Source organism: Monodon monoceros, unplaced genomic scaffold (assembly GCF_005190385.1).
Source record: "Monodon monoceros isolate NGI ecotype Baffin Bay Population unplaced genomic scaffold, NGI_Narwhal_1 Super_Scaffold_22, whole genome shotgun sequence".
Taxonomy (NCBI): Eukaryota; Metazoa; Chordata; class Mammalia; order Artiodactyla; family Monodontidae; genus Monodon; species Monodon monoceros.
Window position 1 is genome coordinate 91,584,851 of NW_021703779.1, and position 13,502 is coordinate 91,598,352.

Sequence of the window (13,502 nt, forward strand, 5' to 3'; positions counted from 1 at the left end):
ATTACAGTCCCACCTGCAATGTATGAATGTCCATGGGTGGCTCCTGGTGGCTTGCCATAATCATATAGTAGTTAGTACTTTGTGTTGTGAAATGTCCAGTTGCCTGTATCCTCACCTCACTTGATATTGTCAGTCTTTTTAATTTTAGCAATTCTTGTGGTTATATAGAGGTATTTCAATGAAGTTTTAATTTACCTTTTCCTAATGAATGACAATGTTAAACACCTTTTCATATACTTATTGACCATTTGGCATCTTTATGAAGTGCCTGCTCCAGGTTTTTTTGCTCTTATTTAATGAGTTGTTTGCCTTTTTTCTTATTATTCAGAGCAGTTCTTTATATATTCTGGATATGTATTACAAATAGATTCTTTCTGTCTCACATTTGCCTTTCACTGTCTTAATGCTGTCATGCGATGTTAATAAAGTCCTTTCTTACTCTTCTTTCATGGTTAGTGCTTTTGTGTCCTATTAAAGAAATATTTGCCTACTCAGGTTTATGGAAATATTCTAATTTTTTCTGTAACTTTCAATGTTTAAGGTTTAAGGTTTTATATTTAGGTTTATGGTCTGTCTCGAAGAATAGTTTTATGGTGTGATTGGGGTCAAGGTTCATTTTTTTTCATACAGATGTCCAATCGCTCCACACTCTTTTTTTATTTTAAAGAAACTGAGTTCTTCTTTTCTTCTGTTCATCGAAAGACACCATTAAGAAAATGAATAGGGAAGCTATAGACTAGGAGAAGATACTTGCAAAACATGTATCTCATAAATGACTGATATCTGGGATATATAAAGAACTTCTACAACTTAATAATAACAAGACATGCAATCCATTTTTCTAAATGCCGAAGACTTGGAACGTACATTTCACAAAAGAAGATTCACAGATGTTCAATAAACACGTGCAAAAGCGATCAATATCGTTAGCTATCAAAGAAATGCAAATTAAAACCACAATGAGTTAGCACTACATTTCTACTAGAATGGCTATTATTAAAACAACTGGTATCACGATATGTTGTACAAGGATCTGGAGACTGGAATTCCCAAATATTGTTGTTTGTTTGTTTATAAATCACAGCATATACCTATTCTGTGAATCAGCAGTTTCACTCCTATCCAAGTGTTTACTCAAGATAAATTAAGACTTATGTCTACAAAAATACCAGCACAGAGTTATTCATAGCAGCATTACTCATAATAGCTAAGTAGACCAGGTTTCCATAAATAGAATAGATATTCATGATAGCTAAAACCTGACAACAACCCAAATGTCCAACAAGAAATGAATGGATTCTTAAAAATTTGGTATATCCATACAATGGAATCCTACCAATTAATTCTACCAGTATAATATGTGATCATTGTTTTTATTATGAATATAAAGTAATGTCAGCCTCTGGATAAATCAATTTAAAACTTAAAATTGTTCTTAAATCATCAAGCAAACACCAGCATCTTTTTGGGTTTTCTTTCTATTCTTCACTGTTTCTATGCTAACACTCTAAATTGTAAATTTGAATTGTAGCTCTCAAAGCAGTGTGGTTTTTCTTTTATCATTAAATTGAGCTCTTTACTCTAGGAACCCCAGGCCTTCCTGGACCAAAAGGTATTAATGGTCCTCCTGGGAACCCTGGCCTTCCAGGAGAACCTGGTCCTGTAGGTAAGAATGAAAAATAAGGGTTTGCTGTTCTGTTAAACTAAGGCTTTATTCATTTTTGGAAAGTCAAATCATTTCTGGGAGCTGTGAACATTTTCAAGACAAAGAAACATGGTGATCATTCACTTAATACTACCTGTTAGTATTCTTAATAAAAGTTGCTTAAAATTATTATTATGGGACCTTATTTTGGGGGCTCACTTTTTCCAAGGAGAGTTATTTCAAGTATCCTATAATAGTAGGTAGACACTCTGATTATTTTAGAATGGCAAGGTGTAGTTTTCTTTGTTTACTGAATTCTAAAGCAAATCACTTCCTTTGGCCCCATACAAGGCCTATAATTCACCCCACTTCCATCCCCCCACACATGCACATCTTGCTTTCTTATATATTCTAAAGGTAGATTAAAATGAGAAAGTGAAATGTTTTGAATACTGAATGAATGATAAAGCAGTTCCTTATTCTCAAATTATCCTGTATTTCTTTTCCACAAGATTTAATGATTTAAAAGGAGTGTCCCAGAGACACTTTGTGTCTTTTGGGTAGAACTATTTGAAGCCAAAATGGAAAGAATTGGGGATATGTAAAGAAAAGGGAATTAGGAAGATAGGTGTAACCTGCTGTACTCTGTTCTTTAGGTGGTGGAGGTCGTCCTGGGCCACCAGGGCCTCCAGGTGAAAAAGGCAAACCAGGTCAAGATGGTATTCCTGGACCAGCTGGACAGAAGGGTGAACCAGGTGCTATATTTTTTTTATTGTCCTTAATTTTCTAATTTCTTCCTTGTCTGCTTTAACTTTTGCCCTTTTTTACCCATAGTGAAATTGTATCTTCTTTCTTACCCTCTAAGCTACCACATACTTTTCCCTTCCTAATTACCTTCTTCCACTCCGTCCTGCGAATATTACCTCACATTTATCGATAAAGTTGCCTCCCTCTTATGAAAAACTCCATATCCTTTCTTGTTCAATTTTTCATGTCAAGAAGCTACCTGGACAACTTCTTGTCATCAAGAAGTCAACTACTCTGGATGACCTCCTTTCACTATGCAATCTCTGTTCCATTTATATATACACACATATATTCATATGACATGAGTTTTTAAAGATAACACTCATCACAAATAAAATATAAGTTTATATGGTTTTCTCATGTTAGAATTGTAGTTCCATGTTGGAAATGTCTTCATGTTTCATATAGTATACATTGCAGCACTTACGAAAAACCTAAATGATCCAAAAATAGTTCGTCCTTGTTTCAGTTATTATTATCTATTTGAGAATTTTTGGTTTATGCTCTAACAGGTCAACCAGGCTTTGGAATCCCAGGACCCCCTGGACTTCCAGGACTTTCTGGTAAACTTTAATGAAGCATGCTAAATCAGTCCATAAAATATAATATTCTCCAGTACACTTACTTATTCATCTCCACATACAACCCCAGACAACTCAAAGCTAGAGTTACATCTTAAAGCATTTCTTAATTAGCAACTTAGTATAAAGAGTTGTACTATAAAAAATGCACCATTAAGAACATTTACATATAGATATCTCTTCATTAACCTCATAAATAGTGTTAGGGGTGGGATAGGGAGGGTGGGAGGGAGACGCAAAAGGGAGGGGATATGGGGATATATGTATACATATAGCTGATTCACTTTGTTATACAGCAGAAACTAACACAACATTGTAAGGCAATTATACTCCAATAAAGATGTTAAAATTTTTAAAAAAAGAAAGCAAAATTGTACGAAGAGGTAGATTTCACTAAGTTTTTAAAAACCCTTTTAGCCAGAAGAAAAACACTTTTTTCTCCCCATGGAAACCAAAACCAAGGTAATATAAGAAAACTGTAGAAATATGTACCAATAATAAAAATGTCTATTGAAAACTCCATCTTAATTTACATCTTGCATTTTGGATGGGTAGGTGTGCACACACATCTACCTTCCCTCATTTGTTCTTACTATTATTGTAAGCACCAAGTAGTCAATTAAATGACTGAATGTGTGTACAGATATGTATGTTTATGTTCTGAAATGACCATTGGCTATTCTATGGAGGCTTTTTTCAAACCACACATAGATCTCTTAGAAATTCCTGTATTTTTTTCATGACTCCAACATAAAAATTATTAGTCTAATGTGCGACTGTTTTATTGCTCTCAAGCATGTCGGTGGTGTAGAAAAGGTGTTGAAAAGAGTTCATCTAGATTGTGTTTCTAAATCTTGGATAGAATGGTCTTCGGGGACACACAGCAACCGTTGAAGATCCATATCTTCCAATGGTCTCAAAAATTAGTCTCAAAACATTTGTGTTAGGAATTTCCTCCAGCTATCTCTAACCTATTGTTGCAGATATTTTATACTTTTCTATTTTTTCTCCTTTTTTCTCATAACTACTGGTCATGTGATCATTGCTCTATGTCCTAATGCAAAGGATATCTTTTAGGATGCAAGTTATTATTGTTTCTATATTTCTGTACATAGAAATAACAGTATGGGTTTTCTGGATGGGCTGGGGATTTGGTAGGAGGTAGAAATGACCTTAGTAAATTCCATTACTTGTTCTAGTAAGTGGGAGCAGCTTTAGTCTTACAGACAAGCCTGATATTCAGTATCATTTAATGTGTTCTCTAACATGACTTCACTTTCATAGGTCAAAAGGGTGATGGAGGATTACCTGGCATTCCAGGAAACCCTGGCCTTCCAGGTCCAAAGGGTGAACCAGGCTTTCATGGTTTCCCTGGTCTGCAGGGTCCCCCAGGCCCTCCTGGTTCTCCAGGTCCAGCTCTGGAAGGCCCTAAAGGCAACCCTGGGCCCCAAGGTCCTCCAGGGAGACCAGGTATGTACATGAGTGGTAGGGGAATGGTCTATTTATTAGTCCATTTATTTCATTTTGCTGGTAGGTTATTCAGTCTTTAGGACTTTCGAATCTATAATCCAAAGAACTTCTTAAAAAGAAAGAGCTTATTTTATTCATAGCTCCATCCATTTCCATGGCATCTAATAATTCTTTTCAGTAATGCGTTTCATCATTTAAAGTTGAACTAAAACATACCAACTTGGAGGAAAAAAGGAAATAGTGGATTTATTAGTCTTTTTATTAAACGTAAAGCTATACTGATAACCTGGCAGCAAAATGTCATCTGCATTTTTAATGTGAGCTTCTCAGCATGTCATCACAGAAATCATTTTAGTGATCACCCAATAGATGCTTGTGGTCCATACCAAAAGTGTTGCTATGGTTCTGTCATATGATCAGCAAATGTCACCAAGCACAATAAAGAAATTTTGTCTTCTCTAGGAGCTAGGCAATCAAATTTATCTTCAACATCACAGCATGATTAAATTGAATAGTGATCTCTTCATACCAGCTTCATGTCTATACCTCATTTGTCTTGTGTTAACTGCTCTAGTAGTCTCAGTTTTGCATCCAATGTTCACTTTTCATTTTGTGTTTGTGCTGTGTCATTTCATTTTAGTAAGTTTGGAAACGCTCATTTTCATCCTGAATTAATGTCGCTGAGCTCAATCACTGGAGATAGATTATTAATACATTCTTGAGACTTGATATTCAATTTTTATATTTCTAATTATTGAAAACTGGGCCCTCATTGATTTTTTTAAAATAAGAGAAATGTAAGATTAAAAAAACAAAGCAATTGCCTTTTTATCCTTTGAAGGTCTCTGACCCATTTTTAAAATGTATTTAAAAGTGAAAATTTCCATAAACTCTGAAGAGATTGCAGTCAGTTTTAATACAGTGTGCTCTAAAAACATGAATTAAATGGGATCACATACTTTGTTCAGAAGATCATTTTCAAAACTAGATTTTATCTGATCTGATTTGACTGTTTATAGAGAGTGTTGTTTAAAGTTTTACTTTGGCTTACTACTGAAGAAAAGCAGTGAAAAGCTCCTCAGCCATGTTAATTCTCTTGCATGTAATGTAAAGAATTGACACAAATATCTTGCTTGGTTATGCATGCAATAATTCAAATAAACCAAACTATTATCCTTTTTTATAGTTTAATCAGCACTGTGGCTGCTTATTCTTACTAGTAATAGAGCTCAATGCTGAACATTACTCTGAAATATGTCAACATAAAGACATTAGTCACAAAGGTTCTTTAAAAATTACTGTTTCGGGCTTCCCTGGTGGCGCAGTGGTTGAGAGTCCGCCTGCCGATGCAGGGGACACGGGTTCGTGCCCCGGTCCGGGAAGATCCCACATGCCGCGGAGCGGCTGGGCCCATGAGCCATGGCCGCTGAGCCTGCGCGTCCGGAGCCTGTGCCCCGCAACGGGAGAGGCCACAACAGTGAGAGGCCCGCGTACTGCAAAAATAATAATAATAATAATAACTGTTTCTAAAAGAAATAATAACAAAAGTAGTCAGAAGAAGAACACACATCTGATGAGTATTTGTGACTCCTTGATTTGTTCATAAACTACATATTAAAATGGAATTTTAAACCCAATTGCTCTTAGAATTGATTGTTGTCGTCTACACTCATAGTAATAATTATTATAAAAATGATTTTTGGTCTTTCAAAATTTGTTACATGTGCTGTTTTTATTTTAGTGTTGATGTGAAGTGGTGATAATTTGGTTTATATACAGATGCATGAATATGAGCTGCAGAGTATTCTTTTATTGAATTAAAGTTTAACTTGAAAGAAGTTAGTGTAATGCTTTAGTTTCTTGATATTTCTAACAATTTTGATATTTTTCCTTTTTGTTAATGATGACATTGGGCCTTGGTGAACTTTGATCCCTATCCAGGTCCTACAGGTTAGCTCCTTAACTCCAAAATAGTATCTGCATGAAGTATGAAACTTTTCTTATATATATATATATGTATGTGTATATTATTTATATACACATATATAGTGTATGTATATGTGTGTATATAGGTGTATATACACCTGTACCTAATATTTTCAAGTGTTTGAATATATTTTAAGAGCATATATGCCAATTCAATTCTTACATGTTGATCTATCTCTGAAAGTTGTCAGGAACTTGCAGAGTCCAGTTTTTCTGTCTATTGGAATAACTCAAAATTACCTAATTAGGAAAACTGATTTATCATTTTAAAATTCATGTATTTGTGTCATTTTTAGTTGAAAATTTTTAGTACTCAAAAGTATATTGTATACTATTTTACGTTTACCTTTAGAGTGTATTTCCTATTTTTGCCCCGTATCTGTTAATGTAAATGAAATTGAACTATTCTTCAAAAAGACATTCTTTTTAAACAATAATATGTATTATCAGATCCTGCAAATATGCAATTCTTGACGAGCCATACCTCTTGTAATTTTTCAAACCATCCCATCTTCACATTTTGCATAGCAGCAGAATTTAGAACTTTGTGACAAACCAAAGTTTGTCACAAAGTTCTAAATTCTGCTGCTATGTAAATGGACTAATAGGCACAGAGTAAATAAAAAAGTCAGTGCAACCAGCACAGACTAGAAACCTCTTAATCTTATTTTCATCCTGTACATATAAAAAGTACACACCCAAGAAAAGTTACCAAGAGCTGCCCATTAGAAAACTGCTAATTCATATTAAAAGATGTTCACCTAATCAGGAGTAAAAAGAACCACAAATATCTGAGTGTGTTTATTATTTTTCAAGATAAATAGCCCTTTTCAAATTTCTAAGGAGGAACTAAAAGGGGAAAAAGTATAATCCTGAGTTCTGGCTATTGGAAATGGCAGGAAATTTTATCTTCTTATGATTTTAAAATTCTTAATTTTTCAAGATTCTTTTTAGGAAGCCATCTATCTCTGTGTGAATCAATTCCCTGGTTTATTACTCCCCCACAAACCCATCATTTCATATAACCATAGATTATCGATCTAGAAGGACCTAATTTTTACATTTGTCAAAGAGGTATTCACAAGGCACTTGTTGATGATAGCAAGACAGATTTTATTCAAGACTATTGAATTAGGGGAGAGACTATTGTAATAGGAGAGAGAGACTGAGCTCAGCTCTGAGTACAACAAAGTCAAATGGAGATTTATAGTCCACTAGCAGAGTGAAGGAGTCAGTGGATGAAAAATTACTAAAAGGAGACATCAAGGGTAAGCAGATTCTTGCTAAACTGGCCTGTTAGAGTTCTCGCTAAAGGCAGCCCAAGGACTTACACATCAGGATAAGGAATGAGGAACTTGATCAGATATCAAGGGTGGGGAGGCTCTCCCTAAACTGACTTAGCAGGATTCTTGCTAAAACTGGACTCAACAGACCAAGGCCAGGGCCCAAGGGGTGAGGCCTAGTTGAGAAGAGGGCTCAGAGAAACCTGTCTAAAGCTTAGTCACAGATGAGGAAACTAAGGCCCAAAGAGGTTAATAAGCTTGCTCCAGGTCATATTGTTAGTTACTGGCATAGCTGGGAATCTGACTTGGGGCTCTCCAGTACTCCGTTAAGTGTCTGTTCTACTAGTAACATGTATCATCTTTCCACAGAGGCAGTTATATAGCTTGATGCTTATGATCTGGCCTCTTATTCTAGTTATAAATATGATAAGTGATGGAGCAAAGCTGCTTCTGCCATTTTAGGAGACTCTTATAGATAGCAGACTGGGCCTTGACTTCGCTTTCTTGTTTTCTGTTAACTCAAAAGCTCCATCAACCCCTACTAACTGCTTCTTGTGTTTTTCCTAAATGGATGTCATCAAAAAGTTTAAGACAAACACATGATATTTAACTATTGCCAAGATAAAGAGAAGACTAGGGTATTCTTTGAAGTAATTTTGAGTCCTGTCCTATCTGACTTACATAGAAGTCTGCTGCCTTGATCACTTCCAGACTTTACTGTCAGCTAGAATATTGTTTTCTTCTGAGGCACTAGAATATATTCAAAGAAGAAAAAGGAAAGTAGCCACATTACTTTAAAACTGATTTGACAACTTATTTACCAGATGTACTCTAAATTACATAGTTATTGGAATCTGGTATCTGCAGCGTTCTCTTCTTTGCAACAGTTGAAGACTACAACCTTAAGTGGAAACTGGATTTAAAATTTACCAGTCAGTTTATCAGCTTATCTTTAGTTATTACCACGTATATACAAGACTTGAGATTTTTGTTTTATTTTGTTTTTCAGTTAAACTTTGTTAGATCATTTGAGAAATAATGAATTGAGAGCCTCATGTACAAAATTGACTTGGCATATAGCTCATTAAAATGTTACCTTTTAGAAATTAAAGTCTTAGAAGTTTTGCTATGATATGATCTGAAGTTTTCCTTGTTACTTACTCAGACTGAAATATCATATAGTTCAATGACATATTTTTCTAAGAGTTCTTGTTTTGGTCCTTCTATATCAAACACATATATAAAATGTCTTTACTCAAACTCTGAATTATCTTTGGTAGGAATTCTAATTTATCTAGCTAATTGTGTTGCCAGACTCTGCTCAAAGTGTTGTCTTGAGTCAGTTTGCTGTATGTGATTTAGAAACCATTTAAACAAACAGAAACTGATTTTTGGCCTCCTGAATTTCAAATTGTCAAATGCTTTAAAAGTTTTATCACTAGGTAGTCATAGCAATGTTTTATATTTATATGACATACCACCATTTATATCATGTAACATACTTTCATTATAAGCTCTTTGAAGGCAGAATTTGGGTCTAGCTAATCTTTGTGTTCCCTGTAGCATCTTTCACATGGCAGATATCAGGTCAACATTTTTTTTAAATGAATTTGATCTTTAAAACAACTCTGAAGGAGGTTAGGGCAGACAACACTATTCCCATTATGTGGGTGAGAAAACAAGCTCAGAGAGATTGAATTACCCAGAATCCCATAGATATAAGTAGTAGAGCCAAGAATAGATCCTAGGTCTTCTGATTCCTAGGATTCAGTGCTCTAGCACAATTTATTCTCTCTGCTAACCTCAGTGCTTATAAATCATAACAAGACTTGTAAGAAAAGGGAATTGTGTTTATAGTCAATTAACATTAACCAAGCGTTGTCCTGTTTGTAGGCTTTTTATCTTTTTATTTAATGATCCTTCTTTTAATAGTTAATAGCCTATTTTAATATGTGCATTGAATAATATAAAGTAAATGTGATATTTTCTGTGGTTTGGGGTGGGATATTGCATGCCAAAATATTTTGAAGTGCCCCTTCACTGATGGTCTTCATATCTTTGGAAAATTCGAACTCAATAGTGAGCAAACATATATTGTCTTTTTGTCTTTGAGTAACTTATTACAAGTAATAATGCACAGAAGAACGCCTCTTGATGGATTATTTTTAAAAATCACTATCTGGCTTCATGGAATGATTTTCAAAGAAGACAAACAGAAGTACAGTTGGTAATGGCCATTGTATACTCGTGTTTTAATTTCTCTACTTGATCACCTATGATCTTTGTATATTTGTCTAATAAGGCCTTTAAATTTAACTGTAGCTCCTTGGAGCAGCCTGCACACACCAATAAATTTGCACCTCATGTTTTTACTAAAGAATGGCAGAGGCCAAGATAAACTTTTACCCAAAAGTTTTACCCAGAGGAATAGAAGGCTATCAGTGAAGTGGTACTACCTTTCCAACTTTAATGTTTTGAAGGTGCTAACTTTTGGAAAGCCACTGTAGCAGTGTTAACATGTCTTCAGTAGAGTTTTGCATTTTTTGCATTAATGAAAATTAGCAGCTTATTTTGTAGAATAAGCTCTATTTTAAAATATTTGGCTCTCTATACTCCTGTAGGGTCCTGTTTGCATACTGATTACGCTGTAGGTATAAGAAATGCTGGCAAAGAGGATTATTGTTTAACTTGTGCTATAATGTGAACCACTTCTAACTCATAATCTTATTTTGTACTGTGTGATGTCTGATACTGCTAACATCGATCTTTGGGCTTTGGTGAACTCTGATCTTCCCAGGTTTTCAAGGTTAGACTCTTCACTGGTCAATTCTTTTTTTTTTTTTAATGCTTTGTATGTGTGACAAGAGAAATGCACTTTTTTTGCTATAATTCAGAAGTCATTGAAGAGTGCTGTTATCCTCAAATACTACCTGCTCTGGTATTTAACATTTTGGTGAAGGTAATGTGACTTGTTTATAATCAAGTTTGAAATGACATTAGGTCTTTGTGGTTTCGATTATTTATAATAGGTAATTCATACATAGAAACATGTTGAATTTTAAGTGGAAATACACTTATTTTTAAGACTGCATTAAGATATTCAGGCAGGCATCTGGCCCATTTGTAACCTCTGTATATTGATTTTATTTTCTTGAATTTTTGTTCCTTGAGATTGATCAGATCTGTGTTTTCATGGCTATTTTCAGTAATGGAAGAGGGTAACTACTGAGTATTGTTAAAAATAAATCTTGTATCATTAGCAAATCAGTAATTTAAATTTGAGAGACTCTAGAACAACAGGTCTGAATTAATAACATGTAAATTTCCCCAAATTTCCTTTTAATTGCAAACAGAGCAATGCCCAAAATATGCCTACTTTTTCCCCAAATGATAACAATGTTCTGTTTACTTTTCAAACTGGGGAAGCAGGGTGTAAAATGTTCCTTTTTTTCTTCCTCTTACTCTTACCCTAGTCATTGTTAGGCTGATTCACAGATAGTTTACTTTTCTCTTAATGGCCTGATTTGCTCCCTGATTTCTAGTCCAAATTATACATATGGATGAGACTAACAATTTTTCTTAGAAAACCCTATCAAGGGGTTTGAACTCAGAAGTTGCTTTTAATTTGTTTGTTTAAGTTCAAAGTACCCCAACCCTTTCTTTATGATTGGGAAGGGAATTTCTGAGTGTGTCTGTCTGGTTGCTGGGCTAGGGTGACTATATGATTAAAACTGTTTAAAGATAAAATGATTGTTGTACTGTTGTGAACCTGCTTCCTCTTTCTCATGTGACAGATAGAACACTGTTATATTATGAAATCACATAGATATAGCTGACAGATTAAAAACAGGTTTATATTTTAAAGATATGTTCTTATCTTCAGTTTTACCAATAATGAAGATAATACTAGTAATAATAGTAATTGTTTAAAACTTCTTAAATAATTCTTACTATGTGCCAGGCACTGTGTTTATATATATTATCTTATTTAATTCTTGGAACAACCTGATAAGGTAGGTACTATTCTTATTTCCATTTTAAAGAAGAGGAAATTGAGGCTGAGATGGTTAATAAACTTATTGAGGTCAAACAGCTAAAGATTAATGGAGCTGGGATTCCAACCCAGCATTCTAGCTCCAGAGTCCGGCATTCATAATCCCTGTAGCATGCTGCCTTGTTAGCCTGTAGCCATTGATTCTGGGTCATAAGAGTATTGGAAAGGATAGGATAAAAAATGAGACCTTTTGTGCATATTGTAAGCATGAACTCAGTATTCTAAATTCATATGCCTATGTTATTTCCTTCAAAAATAATCCCTACATATTTTCCTTTTTTGTTGAAACCAATGAAAAACTAAGATTACTGGAGGAGAGAAGGTATAAGTGCTCACTAGTTGCTGTTCATTATTTGGGGCTTCGTAATTATTTTCTTAAGGCAGGACTACTTAGTCTCCACCTCAGCTATTGCTTAGCACACTGCAGGCAAGTAACAGCTATTTCGCACCTGGTGAGAAAAATGTGGCCATTTATCAGATCTTCTTGGTTGCTTAATGGACCTGATATCTTTATTTAGGAAGAAAAGTTTAAAACACAGAATAAGGAAAGAGCTTACCAAATCCCCTTTTAAATTATTTATTCAGAAGTTATATGCCAAATCCTTTATTTCTCTTCAGAAATATTTAAACTGTAAATAATACAAAAACATATTTAAAATAAATTCAAAAGTACTATATTGAATCAATAACTTTCTGACACTAAAATATTCCCATGTATTAAGCATGTCACTAAAATGAAATTAAACAATTAGTTTGCTTAAATAACTATCTTAATTACATAGTAATACAAGCTGAATAAAAGTAACTACTTACAAGTAAAGAAATTTTATTTTAATCACAATGAGACAAATGGTTTGAATCCCTGATTGCCCTACGAAGTGTGGTCATGAACCAGCAACTTTAGCTACAGGACACTAGTTTATCTACAGGGCATTTGTTAGAATGCAAATTCTTGGGCCCCTCTCCAGCCTAACAAAATTCAGAACTCTGGGGTTAGATCCAGGAATCTATTTTAACAAGCCCTCCTGGGTATTCTGATGCATTTCCAATTTGAGAACAGTGTCCTATGGTGTCTCTTTTGGTTCACTTAAACACTTAGGGATTACAGAAGCAATCTTTATTATAATGTCCAAAGCCCTTCCTTTAGATATGAGCTTATTGGATTAAATATATAATAAAATACAAACTAAAAGAGTCTGCAAACCAGTGTTAATAACAAAAAGAACCCAGCCCAGTTTACATTAGAGAGTCAGCATGGATCTATATGTTTAATGTAGTCTGGATTTTATTCTGCAAACTAATAGTATTTAGATGACTAATAGTATTTGGATAATGTAAAAGCCTGACTTTGATGCTATTCTTATGTTATACTGAAATGTGATTATTTGTTTTGCATTATCAAGGTCTACCAGGTCCAGAAGGTCCCCGGGGTCTCCCTGGAATTGGGGGCATTAAAGGAGAGAGAGGAAACCCGGGCCAACCTGGGCAACCTGGTTTGTCTGGTTTGAAAGGAGATCAAGGACCACCAGGACTCCAGGTAGGAAATGGGAGTATTTGGTGAGGAAGGGGTGTGGGTGCTTGCATTCCAAATGAGAATTCCAAATTGCATTATTTTTAAATAGCATTTACTGGTCAAAGCTCTTGACTAAGCTATATATATATATATATATATATAG

General features: G+C 34.6%; 1 protein-coding gene across 5 annotated transcripts in view; it reads left to right on the forward strand.

Moving 5' to 3' along the window:
• The window catches only part of COL4A5 (collagen type IV alpha 5 chain), a 223,845-nt gene that overhangs the window by 194,457 nt on the left and 15,886 nt on the right, over window positions 1-13,502 (forward strand). For 3 of the 5 annotated variants that reach the window (XM_029241156.1, XM_029241157.1, XM_029241160.1), the window contains 7 exons: window positions 1,586-1,666; window positions 2,302-2,400; window positions 2,965-3,015; window positions 4,318-4,503; window positions 6,445-6,453; window positions 10,570-10,578; window positions 13,230-13,363. In XM_029241156.1, the coding sequence (XP_029096989.1) occupies window positions 1,586-1,666; window positions 2,302-2,400; window positions 2,965-3,015; window positions 4,318-4,503; window positions 6,445-6,453; window positions 10,570-10,578; window positions 13,230-13,363 (569 nt within the window). The remainder of the gene's footprint in view (window positions 1-1,585; window positions 1,667-2,301; window positions 2,401-2,964; window positions 3,016-4,317; window positions 4,504-6,444; window positions 6,454-10,569; window positions 10,579-13,229; window positions 13,364-13,502) is intronic. The other 2 variants (XM_029241158.1, XM_029241159.1) reach the window with 1 other exon arrangement.